Source organism: Podarcis tiliguerta (genome assembly GCF_965153285.1).
Source record: "Podarcis tiliguerta genome assembly, chromosome: 10".
In the NCBI taxonomy this organism is placed as follows: domain Eukaryota; kingdom Metazoa; phylum Chordata; class Lepidosauria; order Squamata; family Lacertidae; genus Podarcis; species Podarcis tiliguerta.
The window spans coordinates 35,579,203-35,596,771 of NC_139543.1; the positions used below are offsets into that span (position 1 = coordinate 35,579,203).

Below are 17,569 nucleotides of genomic sequence, written 5' to 3' on the forward strand. Positions count from 1 at the left end.
TCCTGAAGATTTTTCACTTCAGTAAAGTTCATCAGTGAGAGCCCCCTTAACTAGTTCTTAAATTACCGCATTTTTCACTCTATAAGACGCACCAGACCACAAGACGCACCTAGTTTTTGGAGGAGGAAAACAAGAAAAAAAATATTCTGAATCTCAGAAGCCAGAACAGCAAGAGGGATTGCTGCGCAGTGAAAGCAGCAATCCCTCTTGCTGTTCTGGCTTCTGTGATGGCTGTGCACTCCATAAGACGCACACACATTTCCCCTTACTTTTTAGGACGGAAAAAGTGAGCCTTATAGAGCAAAAAATACGGTAAATCTATGTTTAAACTGATGGATTTCAAGGCATAAGGTGCATTCATGAAAACTGGACATCAAGGTTATGCTGGATCATCTCTTCCCAGCCATTCCAAATGATGCTGAATACTCATGAGATTCACATCTTGCTGCCAGGGGTCTGTTCAGGAAGGGCAATCCTCAGAAACACGAAAAAGCCAAGATTGGGACCAAATGTACCTTATAACTCTGCAGGTCACACAGGTAGAGGAGGGGCTAGCTATAAAGGTTGGATAGCAGCTCCCTATTGTTGTTTAGTCATTTAGTCGTGTTCGACTCTTCGTGACCCCATGGGCCAGAGCACGCCAGGCACTCCTGTCTTCCACCGCCTCCCGCAGTTTGGTCGGGCTCAAGTTTGTAGCTTCGAGAACACCGTCCAACCATCTTGTCCCCTTCTCCTTGTGCCTTCCGTCTTTCCCAACATCAGGGTCTTTTCCAGGGAGTCTTCTCTTCTCATGAGGTGGCCAAAGTATTGGAGCCTCAACTTCACGATCTGCCCTTCCAGTGAGCACTCAGGGCTGATTTCCTTAAGAATGGATATGTTTGATCTTCTTGCAGTCCATGGGACTCTCAAGAGTCTCCTCCAGCACCATAATTCAAAAGCATCAATTCTTCGGCGATCAGCCTTCTTGATGGTCCAGCTCTCACTTCCATACATCACTACTGGGAAAACTATACTATACGGACCTTTGTTGGCAAGGTGATGTCTCAGCTTTTTAGGATGCTGTCTAGGTTTGCCATCGCCTTTCTCCCAAGGAGCAGGCGTCTTTTAATTTCGTGACTGCTGCCACCATCTGCAGTGATCATGGAGCCCAAAAAAGTAAAATCTCTCATTGCCTCCATTTCTTCCCCTTCTATTTGCCAGGAGGTGATGGGACCAGTGGTCATGATCTTCGTTTTTTTTATTTTGAGCTTCAGACCATATTTTGCGCTGTCCTCTTTCACCCTCATTAAAAGGTTCTTTAATTCCTCCTCACTTTCTGCCATCAAGGTTGTGTCATCTGCATATCTGAGGTTGTTGATATTCCAGCGATCTTAATTCTGGTTTGGGATTCATCCAGTCCAGCCTTTCGCATGATGAATTCTGCCTGTAAGTTAAATAACCAGGGAGACAGTATACAGCCTTGCCGTACTCCTTTCCCAATTTTGAACCAATCAGTTGTTCCATATCCAGTTCTAACTGTAGCTTCTTGTCCCACATAGAGATTTCTCAGGAGATAGATGAGGTGATCAGGCACTCCCATTTCTTTAAGAACTTGCCATAGTTTGCTGTGGTCGACACAGTCAAAGCAGCTCCCTATAGGTCTCCTTTAAAGGTAAAGGGACCCCTGACAATTAAGTCCAGTCGCGAACGACTCTGGGGTTGGGCGCTCATCTCTCTTTACAGGCCAAGGGAGCCAGTGTTTGTCTGCTTCCGCAGACAGTTTTTCCAGTTCATGTGGCCAGCATGACTAAGCCGCTTCTGGCAAAACCAGAGCAGCACACGGAAATGCCATTTACCTTCCCGTCGGAGCGATACCTATTTATCTACTTGCACTGCATGCTTTTGAACTGCTAGGTTGGCAGGAGCAGGGGCCGAGCAATGGGAGCTCACCCCTTCGTGGGGATTCGAACTGCCAACCTGATTGGCAAGCCCAAGAGGCTCAGTGGTTTAGACCACAGCACCACCCATGTCTCTAGGTCTCCTTTAGGTATCCCTAATTTGGAATCTCTGAATTTATGTTTGGGGCCCAGTTTGCATCTGAGTTGCCATCCCAGCTCCTGCTGATGAGCAGTCTCTAAGCTTTAAGCACCCCTCCAAGTATTACAACATATCTGCTGCAGATCCTGCTTCCATACTGGCTGAACCTTTGCTCAAGCTCAGGTTCGCTCAAACCTCAGGTACCATGAATGGACCTTGGACAAAACATTAGCCACCCAGTGCATTTTTGTTGTGCATGGCTTCCCCTGTCAGGAAATAACAAAGGACTGAATTTCTGGACCATTGATCTGATGGCATCTTCTTGAAATTTTTCTCTGTGGTAGCAATTGTCACATGGCCAGCAGACTAGCAATGCATGTTTGTCTTCCTATTCAGATCATGCTCAGCATTTAACAGAGGTGTGCAAGTAGTTTGGCCTTGTATGTGGTGGTGTCTGTAATTGTCTACCTATAAGCAGGGAGCTAATTCAGGCAGCAATTTCAAATAATTGTCAATGGCCCGAGGGTAGTCTGAGTTAGCATACAAATTAAGACCTTCCCTGGCCCTGTTCAAGATGGAGAACAGCAGATGCAATGGAAAAGAAGATTGCATTTTGGAGTGATAGAGTATATGACTTGAACTTAGCAGGAAGACAGAATGAAGAGATGGAGTTCTGTTGGCTGACAGTATAAAGGCAAATGAGGGATTGTTCAGAAGAGGAGCTGTGTGGGAGTGAATGGAGAATGCAGGATGTGGTCATATATGCCGAAAAGAGATACACATAAAAATCAGCCAGTGAAGTGGGGAGACCAAACTGTGTGAGAAAAGGCAGAACAGGAGAAGCAGCAAGATTGAAGCCCTCCAGATGTTCCTGCGCTCTCATCAGCCCCAGCTAGCAAAGCCAAAACACCAGGGTTGATGGGAGTTGGAGACCAACAACTTAAATTCCCCACCCTTTCTGTAGCGGAACAGAGCATGGCACTATCAGCTGTCCATAGGAGTCTATAATGCTTGTCGCAGCACACAAATCTGATTCCTGAAAGGCGGTCCTTCCGCAAAGGATTCTAATTTGGGTTCTGGGTGTACTCTTTAGCCTCTATAGGCCACTCCCCATTTATGTGGAGGTTACGTTCTGGGGCACCTCACACTTAAGTGAAATTGCGTATATTGGAAACACCATTGAAAAAGCCTGCAAACACCCTCTAAACCTCTGGAAATCTTTGAAAAAACAAAAACCCACCAACTTCACCACTATTGCTCCCTCCAAACCTAATTGCTCAGACTCCAACTCTCTACAGCAGGCTTCCTCAAACTAGGCCCTCCAGATGTTTTTGGCCTACAACTCCCATCATCCCTAGCTAGCAGGACCAGTGGTCAGGGATGATGGGAATTGTAGTCTCAAAACATTTGGAGGGCCGAGGTTGAGGAAGCCTGCTCTACAGGCCTCAGGCATCAGTGCAAAGGCTCCTAGGATTGCACTTGTGGAGGTTGTGGGATTGCTAGACACTGTTTTTGCACCATTTTTGCCCTTTTTGCCCTATTTTACAGCCATTTCTCCCCATTTGTGCCACTTCTGGATTTGTGGCCATGTGCACACACACAAATAAGAAGTTGCCTGTACTTTCAAATGCTATATTTCCCCTTTTAGTTCACTCCTTAACCGATTGCTTGTTAAAATTCTGTTGCGTAAAGGACGTTTCACTTCTTAGACTGAACCAGTTGCACTTCAATATTTGCCCGTGACACTTATCATGTGCATTTGCTACAGTACCAAGGTGGCTGAGCTCATGCACTCGCTGGTGAACAGTTTTCTTTTTTTACTAGCACAGCAAAGTCTGAGGAGTAAGGCAATAAGTTTCCAAAGCCTAAGCAAATGATTAAATGGGAATTCTCTAATAATGGAATAATTCCTAGAATGCCATAAAGAGACTTCCATTAAAACTCTAATAGGACTTCCAGCTGGCTCCGTTTGATGCAAAGCCTCCGTCTCCAAAAGGAAATGAATGAAGCAGTCGGTTTTCCTTTCATGTGGTGTGGGGGGTCATTTGTTCTGCGGTTGCAGCGAGTTCCACACTATTGCGCTGGTAGCTGCTGACTGGCACCACTCATGTGCCTTAAAGCTTCTTCATCTATCCTAAATCAAAGATTATGTGTTTGGAGAAAAGCCCCAGCAATTGTGGCGGAGGCTTCATCGCGTTCAGCTGGCAGAATGCGATAACACTGGCCTGAGTAGACAGGTGCCATCCATTCCTCTGTCATCCGTGAGCCACAGAGAGAGAGTGTGCCAGTGCCAAATCTCACGCACCACAAAGCAATGTGGAAGAGTTGCTTGGCCAGGAGGTGTAGTGCTGTGTGGATGCTTTCAACTTTATGTGTCATCTGTGGGAGAGGAATGACTGTTTCCTTCAGAGGTGAAAACATCGAAGCTGGGTGAAAATGCTAAATAAATGATATTTCAAACAGGCAAGCACAGAGTCTGCAGAGATATAGTAAGCAATTTGCATAGTTCCCCATTTCTAATGTTAAACATGACTTCCATCCCCCAGAAATATATCAACTAAAGCTAGGTGATTGATTTATTACATTCTAGGGTTGCCATATTTCAAACAGTGAAAATTCAGACAGGAAAGGTTTGGGGGTTTTTTCATTTCCCCCAAAGTTGTTGGGTTTTTTTGTTTTTGTTTTTTGCAAGATCACAAAAACATTTTCCGCTTTTGAACTATTTTAAGGGGAAATTGGCAAAATCAGCACTGCCAACATGGGCTATTATACGGCCGGATTTTCCCAGACATTTGGCCGATTTCCGGACGCTGCTGGTGAATGCAATATTCTGGATATGTCTGGAAAATTCTGGACACATGGCAACCCTATTACATTCTCGGTTGAAGTGACATATGCAGAGAGACAATTGTGGAACATCCGTGATTTAAAAACCAAGTAGAATTCTTATCTTTAAAAGATATCTCACGTTTCTTTTAATCTGGTGCTCCAATACAGGCCTCTTGGAGTTAGGGATTTCTCCTCACTGCTACCCATCTCTTCACAATATGTTGACATTGAGAATGAGCTGTTTCTCATTTTCCAGCAAGGCATCCTTCATTGGTTCTGAGTGCCATGATCCTCTGGAGAATTAGTTGACAGGGCAAATGTATTTTCTCTGTGGGAGATATTTAGAATTGGTTCTGTTCAACGTAGGATATGCCTTACAAAAAGGAAGTGAAACGAGCACAAAGTAAACTTTCCCACCTCTGTAATGTGTCCTGTTTTTGTAACATCCTACTGTCACAACAGTTGTTGCTCCAGAAAAATGGAGCCAATCCCAAAATTGGTCTCGCATGCAAAAGATTGCTTGAAAATTCAATCTGTTGATTTTATCAGATAAGAATGGACAAGATTCAGCCCTCCTAGATTTTCACATTTAGGCCGAGAAAGAGATTTTCACCCAAACAAAATTAGCTGTCAACTCTGGAGGTGTGTTCCTTTTTGCCTCAGCCCCTGTCCAATAGAATGGTGTGCTTTCACATATTTCCAGACAGCTCATGGGAGATACTTGATTTATTAAGTCTTGCTTTATTTTCATCTGTGTGTCATAGATGAAGTGCTCCTTGTTTTCTGTTTGTGATATTATATCCTTTATTGTGAGTTACTCATGCATTGTGGATATGACTTGCTCTGTGAAGTATGTATGCTGGGGCAGAAAGCTGGGCCAGATGAGATTTGTGTCAGCTTCAGAACTTACAATTCAATGAAAGCTGCTGGTTTATTAGCTATATTTATAGAGAAAACAGGTTGCAAATGTCAACTAGGATAGCGTCTAAATATAATCTGAAATAACACCTAAAACAAGTTTTCACTTTATTTGATATTTAACCTGCTTTCATGAGCTGAGAATGAAAAAGCATGATATTTTCGATACATGTAAACAAGATTGCTTTCAGAGCTAGCAGTATGGTAATCAGGGTGTTGTGTACTGCATGGAAATAAAGGTACTTTATGAATTCATTTATTAGTTCTCCTTGTTTACAATGTTTGAGTAGAATGGCATGCTGGCTGTACTGAGAAATAGTGCACGTATGGCAGGTAATACTACTGTTAAATTCTAATTCCCTAACACAGAGAGAAAAAACAATTTAGGCTCATGTTGCAAAACCAAAATCTGCAAATGGTAGTCTATGTTTTATATGCCCAATGTTACCCGGTTTGGTTTGCAAAGGGTAAATTATTTTGCTTTACCTCTTTATTTCCTCTTCCACACCTCATTTTCCAATAAGAAGAAAACAGAGGATTAAAGAGGACTGTACCAGTTATATGCATATATTGGGTGAAGTCTCCTTCCTGTTCTCCCCCTGCAAACCAGCCACTTAACCCCCCCCCAAAAAAAACACCCCACAACTGCTCCAAAGGATTTGAAGAACTTTCAAAGCATATTTTTTTGGGGGGAAGGGGAGTTCTGGAAGGGTAGAAAGAGAATCTAGATGCTCCATTGCGGAAATGGATTTTGGCTGTGCAAATGGGTGAACATCATTGGGTGGTACCCATTGATTTCTGAGGATACGTATGCCTGTCTCAATTGGAGCTTCACATTTTGTACACATTGAGGGGAGAGTGGCAAAGAATCCAATAAACATCTGGAAAAGGAAGCGCTATTTCAATATTTTAACCATCATGAAATACACTATGTTGTTTATAGCTCTATGCCAATTATTATAACTTTGTTATTTCCTTTGGCATCCCTAATTCCTTTGACATTGCCTGGAAAGTACATGTGGGATTTGAGCTGCAGAGAAGAAATACGTGCATCTTGAACTTTAGTTACAGTTTTGCCATGAATCTCAGTGGCAATCAGTTTTCACACTGGTAGTGGTGGGATATGTCTATGATATGTTCTGGGTAGTAGCATGTGGTGGTGTAATGATAACTAACCTTATTCATTATATCTTCCAGTGTAGACCAAGTCACATGCAATAGTGCCTTTATTTTAGGCTCTAAAACAATAAAGAGGGAACAGGACATTGGTTGGACTCAGCTCTATGGATCCAAAAATGCATTTAGGTCACAACTTGGCTAGCAATTCAATATTGCTAACCTATTATTTGGTAGCAAGCGTTTAATGAGATTTCAGCTAGGAAAACTCCCTTGCCTGGTGCAGAATTTTGCTGTTATTTCCTACCCATTTTGTGGAGTAGGATTCCAGACGGTTTTGTGGATGGCTCTTTTAAATATTTGTCTATAATTATTTTTGATTGCCAGATTTCAGTTAAAGGCCACTTGTCTTGACACTAATCAGAATAATACGATCATCAGCTTTGCACTTTGAAAAATAACAAAATAAGCAAGCCCTTAACTATTATAATAATTTATGAAATCTTTGGGTTGATTTAAAATTAATTACCTCTCACGTCAGCCATCAGACTGGCACTGCCCGACCTGTATTACTACATGTAATATCTGTTGTTTGGACATCAATTTGGGATGGGAGTGAACAAAAACTCTTCCATGTCTACACTACACAGTGCCAAGTCTGATGCACAAAGCCCAATATAGCGCAGGACCATTTCTTAAATACCCAGTTGATCACTGTGCTCTGCAGATGACGGCCTCCTGCAGATACCATCTTCTCAGGAGGTCGGGACACGATACGGGAAGTGGGTCTTTAGAGTTGTGGCATCTACCCTTCGGAATGCCCTGCCCATAAATATTAGTCCAACACCATCTCTGATGTATTTTTGGCACCTACTGAAGTCCTTCCCCCTCCAACAAGTCTTTTGACCTGAGATCTTTCCCTTTCTGTATCTGAACTGTAAATATTTTAAATATGTTTCATTGTTTCATCATTTGTTGTTTGCTGTCCTGAGCTCCTTTGGAAGTATGGGTATAAATTTAATAAATAAATAAAAAATGTGGTAAGCAGTAAATCAGCCCTTGCCCTTCTTCCCTTTGCATGCATGTTAAATTGCTTCCTTGAAAGTAGGCAACAAAAACATGAAGGACTAATTTTGTGACTTTGATGAAGGTTATCTAGAGAAAGAAAATGCAAAATAAACTTTTAATCATGTTTGCTTTCCCCTTTCTTGCTCCAGTATCCAGCTGCCCTAATGAATCTGGGGGCGATTCTTCATCTCAACGGCAAACTTCTGGAGGCAGAATCAAACTATCTCCATGCCCTTCAGTTTAAGCCAGATGATGTCATCACACAGTCAAATCTACGCAAACTCTGGAATATTATGGAAAAACAAGGCTTAAGAACATCCAAAACATGACCTGACATGACCTGGAAGGGTGGAAACCCAGAACCTTTCTTTGCAAAGGGTGAAAGAAGTCAAATCCAGAACAACTTCCAGGGTGCTATTTTGTTGAGTGCTCTTGTTGGACTGCACTGCAAGTGTTGAAGGTTGTAATTGCTGCTAGGAGAACCTACAGGGCTGCTTCTTGGTGTGACATTTTGATAATGAGAGAAAGGTGGAAACCCTCTCAGGAGTTTCATGAAGGACTTGATAGTTACTCCCACAAGCATAAAAATGAATTAGATTTGAAACTTGAGCACTTGAAAGGGGGGCCCTTTCGAGCATATTTGCCAGGCCATTGTAGTCATTTTCACATTGCTCATTTTCATGTGGTTTCTGGTAGAAAAATCATGCTGGCCTATATAACATCCATCCAGTCAACATGGGATTTTAGTAAAGGATATAGACTGGCTTAAGTTATTTTCTGAGGCTGTAATTCATTAAAATGTATACTAAAACCCAATGTGTTTGCAATTTGTCTTAATATTGTGTATCTCCTTAGGGCTGCCTGCTTATCTGTTTCACAGATGAGTGCAACCATTTGAAAGATGAAACACAATTTGCAATCTATCTTGACAAGGGCACATTTTGTTTCAGCCTGTTGTTAAGAACATTATTTGAAGACGTTAACAAATACCTTGTTAGCTGTGTTTTGAGGGGAGTAAGCAAGGGGCAGCATTGCACTCACCCAACAGAAATGTCCCCAAGCAGGAAGAATCAAGGCAGGTTGTAGATGTGATAAACACAACCATGTTTGTTTTCTTGTGTAGCTGCTTTGTTCCTGTCAAAAGTGGGAGTGGTAAAAAAAAAATTGAAATGAAAAGTGTGCATTGAAGAAGAGAGCTGAACATTTCCTCCATCACCTTTTTTATTGCGCTTTATAGATTCAGGCAAGTTATACCAGTTTAGCTCACTTCTCGGATTAGAATCAGGTTGCAAAAAAAAGTATTCCAAGTGATGGAGAAACAGGTTGCAAGGCAGGAAGTACAGATGGGGGAAATCTTATACAATTCACACCTCCCAGAACAATCATATCCAAAACACAGCCATCCTTCAAAATCTGCACTTTCCCGAATTTTGCAATGCAGTTCTCCAACCGAATAATGAGCACAAAAATGGTTATAACTGAGGGAAAGTGATGTGCGCAAAAAAAAAATTGCACACAAATAGGTGAATATTAGGAGAAATTTGCACTGAAATTCTGGTGAATTTTCATGAGAGCAGTTTAGAAAAATCCACAATCTGATGTGAAGAAGGGAAAGATGAAAAATGGAGAAAAGCCAAAATTGTTAGATTTGCCCATGCCTTGCAGGAAGAGGGTTCAGTTTCTTCTACTACCATGCAACTTTTGAAAAAGAAGAGAGTCCCACACATGCACACGTGCACACACACACACACACCACTCTTTAGATGCAAATGGGACAGGCGCGTGAAAAAGAAATATGTCACATTTAGTTTGAGAGCAAGGGACTGTGTAGGACCAGCTGGCAGTGACACTGCTCTTGAAATTATGCTGACAACAGTTGCATCCATCCACACAGTATAGTCCTTTAGCTTGAATATACCATGCCTTGTGGCTCACACAGGACAGTTGTCAGCATCAAGCTGATACACAGCTACCTTGTGCCGAAGTGCAGTGCAGCCGTGTTCCTGTTATTACTGTCAAAACAGAATGCTAACCTTTTACTTGCATCTCTGCCTACGGAGCAGCTACATGTTACTGGAACAATTTGAAGACGTGTGCAGTTGGTGAATATGTTTGTGAAATGTTAGCAATGAGATTTATCAGCAGTTTGTGGGAAGGGAAATATTTTGCCACAGGCAGCAAGAAACTAAAAGGATTTAATGCTTTTAGCATCTAGTGAATTCACAGGGTGTTAGACCGAAAGGGATTATGTGACTGACAATGGTTGCCAATTATTTTTGCATATGCTTAACGTTTTTACATACAGGGGGGAAAACATTTGTGCAGTTTCCAACTAAATATTGCATCTTTTTCTTTTCTTTATCGCAATAAAGTGGCACCATTCATTTTCCTTAACATTTCAGTTCATTTGGCATAGTTATTACAATCTGTATTTTTTTAAAAAAAATATTTTAAAACAGACTGATCTGTGTTCTTTCGGCCATTTACCAACTTCTTTTATTGGGTAGGCAGGTTTTAAAATGACATAATAGGATCTATTTCAACATTCATTTCAACACAAGTGGGCATAAATTTAGGCCAGGTTCCAAAAAACAATTTTAGGCATGTCTGAGGGCAATTGTTTTGGTTTTTTTTTTTTTTTACTTCCATGCCGTAGCACAAGCTGCTACTGAAACTCTTTTTTTGTTTCAGTGGCCATTTTCAATGGAAGGTGGGACTGCAGTTTGCGAAATGTGTTTTTTGTATCCTGGCCTTATATCATGGAATACCCTTGAAATGAAGATTGTTAAGGGAACTCCCATAATCCATTATGTGAAAGTTTCCTTTGACTGAGTATCATTCCATTGCTGCCTACTTCTGGATTAATACATTGTTGACACTCTTTATTTTTCAACTGAAGCAAAAAATAAAGTCATTACCTAGTGTTTCACAACTGTTGTTAGCCTTCTAGTTTGCTTTTCACGCTGTGTTTTTAAATGTTTTGAGGTGTGTATTGGTGCTTAGAAGGAAATGAGAACACATTTATTCTGTGCTGTTTAATCACTTCAGCTATCTTAATGTATACATGTTAAGGAGTCTTGCAATATCGCCCTATCGGCATAACTACTATTTGTCACTATTTGTAATAGCATTTTGCATTAGATGCACTTTGTTTTTCTTTTAGCAAGCTTGGTAATCATAGACCATCAGTTACAAGTGTCTTACAACCCTCTCCTCAGCTCTAACTTTTTGACCTTCTGCAGAATCAATGACCTTTGGACTTGGCTCAAGGTGAAAGCCTAAACACTGCTGTTAGAACATAGTAGGAAGGAGGAAACTAAAATCTTACAAGTTTGAAATTCAACATTTCAACATTTCAGGTTAAGTCATATGATAACATATTACAGTCTTTAGTACTACAGCCATCATTCCACACCATATTTCTGAGCAGCTATAAAAATAAATGCTATATTAACCTCTATAACTGCTTCTTCTTTTTAAAATTGTAATCCTATGCATATCTACTTAGAAGTAAATTCCAGTGGTTTCAATGGGCTTACTCCTATGTACTCGTGTGTCGGATTGCAGCCTAATTGGCATCCCCAAATGGCTCAAATTTCAGCTTTCAGATGCAAGTACAACTTCCTGATTGTAACATTTCACTGTTGCTCTAGCTTCTCCATTTCTTGTGTTTCATTCTTTTTTTCACATTAATTGCACAAAAGCAGTTCACACTTTTATGGTGGCATTGTCTGCCTCATTTCAAACAACGACAGGTGGAAGGTTTTTTAAAAAATAAGAAGATTGTTCCATGTTCCTCCATACATTTTCACTATGGGGCTGGGATTTGTAACTTTAAATTTTGGAATAAGTTTAAATTGTTGTCTCTGCTCAGGGATTTGTGGTGGATATTGCAGACAGTGCTTAAAAAAAAAGAGCACAAGTTTACTAAATTAAATTTTTATTTTTTTGAGAACTGTTATTTGTATAAATTATCAAGATTTGTAGGCTTTCCTTTTTGTAGACATGATTGTTTATGTGCCAGATAAGAAAATCCTTTTTGTTTTCAGTAATAAATGATTGATAACAAATACTTTGCACATGCTGTCATCTATTGCACTCAATATTATCGCAAAACGAATGATTCTACCCATACTCAGTTTAAAGAAGCCAACATTTGGGATGTAAATCACTTGCCAGAACTTCAGAAAGTACATTTTCATGTACATTTAAAATCTGTACATGTCAGTCTTTCCTTGTGTGTGTGTGTGTGTGTGTGTGTACTACAGTTATTCTAAAAAAAGATTCATCCCTATGCTCTGTATGCAAGAACTCTGTACCCAATTTAAATTGGGAAGATCAATGTTCTTCTTTCACTGTTAGGCTTTACATAAGAACAAGAGAAGTCACATCACCTTAACCACTGTTTCCATTGGCATGCGAAGCCCAACCAACAGCAGTAGTTACAGAGCAGGGGTAGCTTCTCTGTGACCTTCTAGATATTGTTAGACCACAGGTCCTGTCATACCTGACCACTGGACATGGGCCTTATGGGAATTGGTGGCCAACAACATCAGAAGGCCACCACTGTTGTAGAGAATGGGAGGAAGATTGCAATCCCATACACACAGCAGGGCCTACTTCTGAGTAAACATGCTTGCACTGTTAGTAGTTCTTTAGTCTAACAGTGGTACGACAGGAACATCATATTCCTGGTAGAGGCATAAGAGTAGCTTAGGAAAATGCAGCAGAAAGAAGCACGTGGGGAAAGAACTTCAGGTTTCAGGACTGCACATCAGTGAGATGGGATAATAATTCTCTAGATCTGAATTTTGGTTTAAGTCTGTCTAGCTACAATGCCTCTGGCCTCAAGGGGAAAAAAACTTTCCTTTTTTTCAAAGGCCATACTACTACCCAGTGCTTTTTTTCTAAAAAATAAATAAATAAAATGTTTAGGGGTATTCTCATTTTCCTACTCATATTGAAATACTGCCCATCAATGAGGCCAAACTTAGATTCACAAAATGTTTAGGGGTATGCGTACCCCTGCGTACCCCAGTAAAAAAACACTGCTGCTAGCAGTTAAGACACCCTCATTCCTGTGAAGGATTGTCAGAGCAGAAGCTTGTCCCAATACAGTCTGTGATTATTCTTATTACATAAGGAAACATCCTTCAAAAACAACCCCTGAAGTCTGAAGTTTCGTTTCATTTTTAACACTTGGTACTAATGTAAATAATTCATTGATTATCCTGATGGATTCATAAGTCTTTAAACATGTACGGTTAGGGCATCAAAGGCCTAATTAAAATGTACCTTGGGTTTATCATTAGCTACCATTTGTAATGTTGGCATTGTAATGTTTGAACAGGGCCAGGCTTACTTATTCTAGACATTTTTATGCAGTTATATTTTAATGTGAATATGTGTGCAGTCCTTGATTATACTGGGGAGTACTTCACTTTTTTCGTTATTGGTGGCATTAAAGCTCATCTATTTTAAGAACTTGTATTTGTGGGGGGGTTGCAATGGGTGAATATCATTTCTTGCAGACATAGAATACTTTATCTGTATTATGTTTGTCTAAACACTTGCCTATTTTGTCTATAAACACTTGCCCATTTTAAAGAAGGGCAAATGCTCTTCCACTTTATGTTTAAGATTTTGTGGATATGTGACAGTGACAAAACTGTGTCCACAGTGCATCCTACTTCCTGATTCTTTATATCAGGTTGTTATTTTCCAGAAGACTCAAAGCAGGTTTTTGTCGGTTCTTGTAATAAGCAACCTGTATGTACAAACTGGAACATTCTGAAGCAAGAAGAAGAGTTTGGATTTGATATCCCGCTTTATCATTACCCGAAGGAGTCTCAAAGTGGTTAACATTCTCCTTTCCCTTCCTCCCCCACAACAAACACTCTGTGAGGTGAGTGGGGCTGAGAGACTTCAAAGAAGTGTGACTAGCCCAAGGTCACCCAGCAGCTGCATGTGGAGGAAAGGAGACGTGAACCCGGTTCCCCAGATTACGAGTCTACTGCTCTTAACCACTACACCACACTGAAGCAAGGGTAAAGGGAAATAATAGAAAGGGGATGTCTGTGTTAAATAACATCAAAGCTGAGCATCCCATGAATCCAACATTCCAGAGTTGTTCTCCCAATACCTCGTCTTCTGTCTTTTTCCTGGGATCAGCAAGGAAGGCAATTGACCATGTCCTACCATTCAGATACGATTGATAAGGATATGGAATGCTCCATAAGCACCCAACAGTAGTTTATCTTCTAGAACACATTGGAAAATAATCTGACACTGGAACAGTGCAGAGTATAATTTATACCAGGAGTGGACAGCTGTTTTTTTCTTCTTTTCCTGTTGTGGCTGCATTCCCTTGGTGGAATCTATGTCAGGGGTAGATACCAGGACTTTGCTACACCTTTTTCTCTCTCCTCGTTACCTGCATTGAATTAGGCTGCAGGCCACAGATTGTTCACTTTTGAATTAAGTGGAAGCAGAAAACCTTGTTTTTCAGTGCATTCCATCACTTGGGTAAGCTGTATGAAGCTTGATCTCTTTAATTCATGCCGTGTGAACTTTTCAACCCCCTACCTGGTTTTTGGTCAATCAAGTTTATAATTTTAGGGTCATGTTTTGTATTTTATGGAGACTCACTTTATGCCACTATTGAATCCAGCAGGGCATGGTTCTGTGTAAGTGTAGATACATATAGGATTGCACAATGCCATCCCATCAAACTTTAATAAAGTCTTTGTACTTAGTGGTACATTTTGATACAGTGAGGCTAAAAGATCATATGGTAAACAACAGTAACATATTTTGAAATCTCCCACTACCTGGTCTAGCTCTGACATATTCAGGAAAGCCAGCAGTGATGGAAGAATGCTCACTTTATCTGGATGAAATATTTGGAAGAACAGTGTCTGGTGCTCATAACATTTGATCAAATTAAATTGCTAGTAGAATCTGCCTCATTAATGACTCAGCATCCTACACGCATCACAAATAAAGCCAATTATCTGCAAGCAGATTTTCAGACTGTAGACCTCATCAGCATTCTTCAAACGATAATCAATCACTCAAAAATTTCATTTGATGACTAGGTGCTACAAGTCAGGCATACCAAGCAGATTTCTGTGCTGATGGCATGAATGCATATATAGATTTTTGGTTTGGTTTCTCCCCACCCCCTTCCAGGCTACTGTCATAATCTATCAAGCATATCATCATTTTGTCTGCCAGTCAGAATGTTGTGATGGCTGTTTAGAAAGGTACTGTACACAGCATGTCAGAAAACTGCTCACTATGAGTACCTACCCTACTAGGCCATTTTTAAAAATTGATTCTGTGGCTTGCCATGTGTCAGTGATAGAGACATCAAAGACAGTCCACAGAAAAGTACAAAGGAGCTGGATCTTACAAAGAGAGCCAAAATCATAAAATTTTACTTAGGTATTGTATTTCTTATTCAGCTTTATTTATTTATTTTTGTAAAAGGGGGGGGGTCTCTAAAAGTAGCCTCTCAGCAACTACAGTGGTACCTCGAGTTACAAACACCTTAGGTTACAAACTCCGCTAACCTGGAAGAGTTACCTCGAATTGAGAACTTTGCCCCAGGATGATAATGGAAATCGTGTGCCGTCGGTGCAGCAGCAGCAAGAGGCCTCATTAGCGAAGGCACACCTCTAGTTAAGAACAGCTTCAGGTTAAGAACGGACCTCCAGAACAGACCTCCAAAATGAATTAAGTTCATAACTAGAGGTACCACTGTAAATTCAAAAACAATGATACTGAGAGGCTCATAGATAGTTTGCAAATCTGAGAACTTAGTTTTAAGAGCACAGTCCCAGTCCACACCCATTGTTGTTGGCTAGGATGCAGCATAGATTTCTTTTCACTGACCTTTGCCAGAGAGAGAGAGGTACGCCACTGGTGGTTGAGGGTCTGTCATCATGGAGTTTTTGAGCTATTCCTAAGCTTCCACCACATGAGTAGTGGAAAGCCCTGGAATGTTTTATTTGAGTTGGAATCCCAGCAGCTTTACATCTGAAGCCCATAAATTCCTCTAAGAGCTCAGTCCTCTGGTCCATCAGCTGTGCCAGCCCGGAGTTGGCATACCAATAAGGCCAACATGGTTGCAGTGATGAATCTGCCTTTCTGTACCTCCCTTATGAGGTTTGCTCTGCCCAACCCAGAGAGTAGCAGAGAGAAATGGTGGTCAAATAAGGTCAGCTTCACCATGCCAGAACAAAGAAATGAAGGTCAACAGACATTTTGTCTTACTGATAATCTGATAAACTGATAATCTTTCTGTGATAGACACAGCTTGGATTCCTGTTGGTCCTCTAGCCATAGTTTGCAGCCAGGCTGGCTTCCTCTCAGCATGGCGCTCTTCCTGAAAGGCAGGGATGAAACTTCACAGCTGCTTTTGTACCTCTGGCAAAGGCCAGAGTGTCTTTCCCTTTACTTTGTCATCTCTCAGAGCAGCTTAATGTTGGAGCATTTTTATTTATTTATTGTTAGGAAGAGGGAACAAATCTCACTGCAAGCAGCTCATTCTCTGGCCAATTTGGGCTTCTAACCTATACACACCCACCTGGGAATAAGCTCCCGTGAACTCAAAGGGTACTTTGAGTAGACTTGAACAAGATTGTGCCGTTAAGAATCTCTTGGATGGGATGAAAGCAAGTGGTTTGGGTGCTCAGTTTGTCTTCTCAGTAAAGTACATTAAGCAACCACATTAGAGCTATTAAGCACTTAGGTGGCTGGTGCAGAAGTCCCATTAGTACATAAAGCACATATAAATATGTTTTGACATTAGCTAAGAAGTAGCACTTAGCCTACTGCATATCTTAGTCAGTCAATCTATCAGGAGGAAGTCAGTGTGAAAAGGCAGCAGGGACCACTGGCACTACTCTAGTGCCAAACATTCCCACAAATCCCCAAAATCCCCCAAACATTCCCTCAATCCCCCAAATTGGGATGCAGCATCCTCAGAGCACTGCTCTCAGTCTTTTTAAGCCTTATTATTACATTGACCAACATTCATTAACTACTCATTTCAAACAGGATTGTATTCAACAAAGTCATTGTATTCGCAGAACAACTTCTCCTTTTGCAATGAAACTTCTCTCTCTCTCTCTCTCTCTCTCTCTCTCTCTCTCTCTCTCTCCCTCCATACTTTACATATACTTTGCATATACTTGGCTGGGGGGAGTAATGTGAGAGAAGGAGGGGAACGTCCACTGGATAAACAAAAATCAGCTGCCTACTGGCGTACAGGAGTCTCCCCCCTTTCAGTCTGTGAAAGGTATTGAGTTTTTCATGGGAAGCCAATTGCAGTGCAAATTAAGAAGTTGCACAAATGTCTTGCTTCACTCCTGAAGACCATATCTCATCCCCACAACTATTTGCAGTATTTTCCTTTTATTAAGTACATATCACTGACCCAAGAGCAATATATATGCTTGCCCAAGAAGTGGAGAGAAGGTCAGACTTTGGCACCATACATGCTTTGATTTATCAGAGTAATCTTAAGCCACATTATATATATTTAAAATAAGTGTGTGTGTGTGTGTGTGAGAGAGAGAGAGAGAGAGAGAGCGCATTGCTATCTTTAAAAAAATGC

General features: G+C 40.9%; 1 protein-coding gene across 1 annotated transcript in view; it reads left to right on the top strand.

Moving 5' to 3' along the window:
• Nucleotides 1-12,017, top strand: part of TMTC2 (transmembrane O-mannosyltransferase targeting cadherins 2) — a 179,676-nt gene extending 167,659 nt beyond the window's left edge. Inside the window, exon 12 of the mRNA XM_083400958.1 lies at nucleotides 8,097-12,017. Within this exon, the coding sequence (XP_083257084.1) occupies nucleotides 8,097-8,276 (180 nt within the window). The 3' untranslated portion in view covers nucleotides 8,277-12,017. The remainder of the gene's footprint in view (nucleotides 1-8,096) is intronic.
• The last annotated feature ends 5,552 nt before the right edge of the window (nucleotides 12,018-17,569 follow it).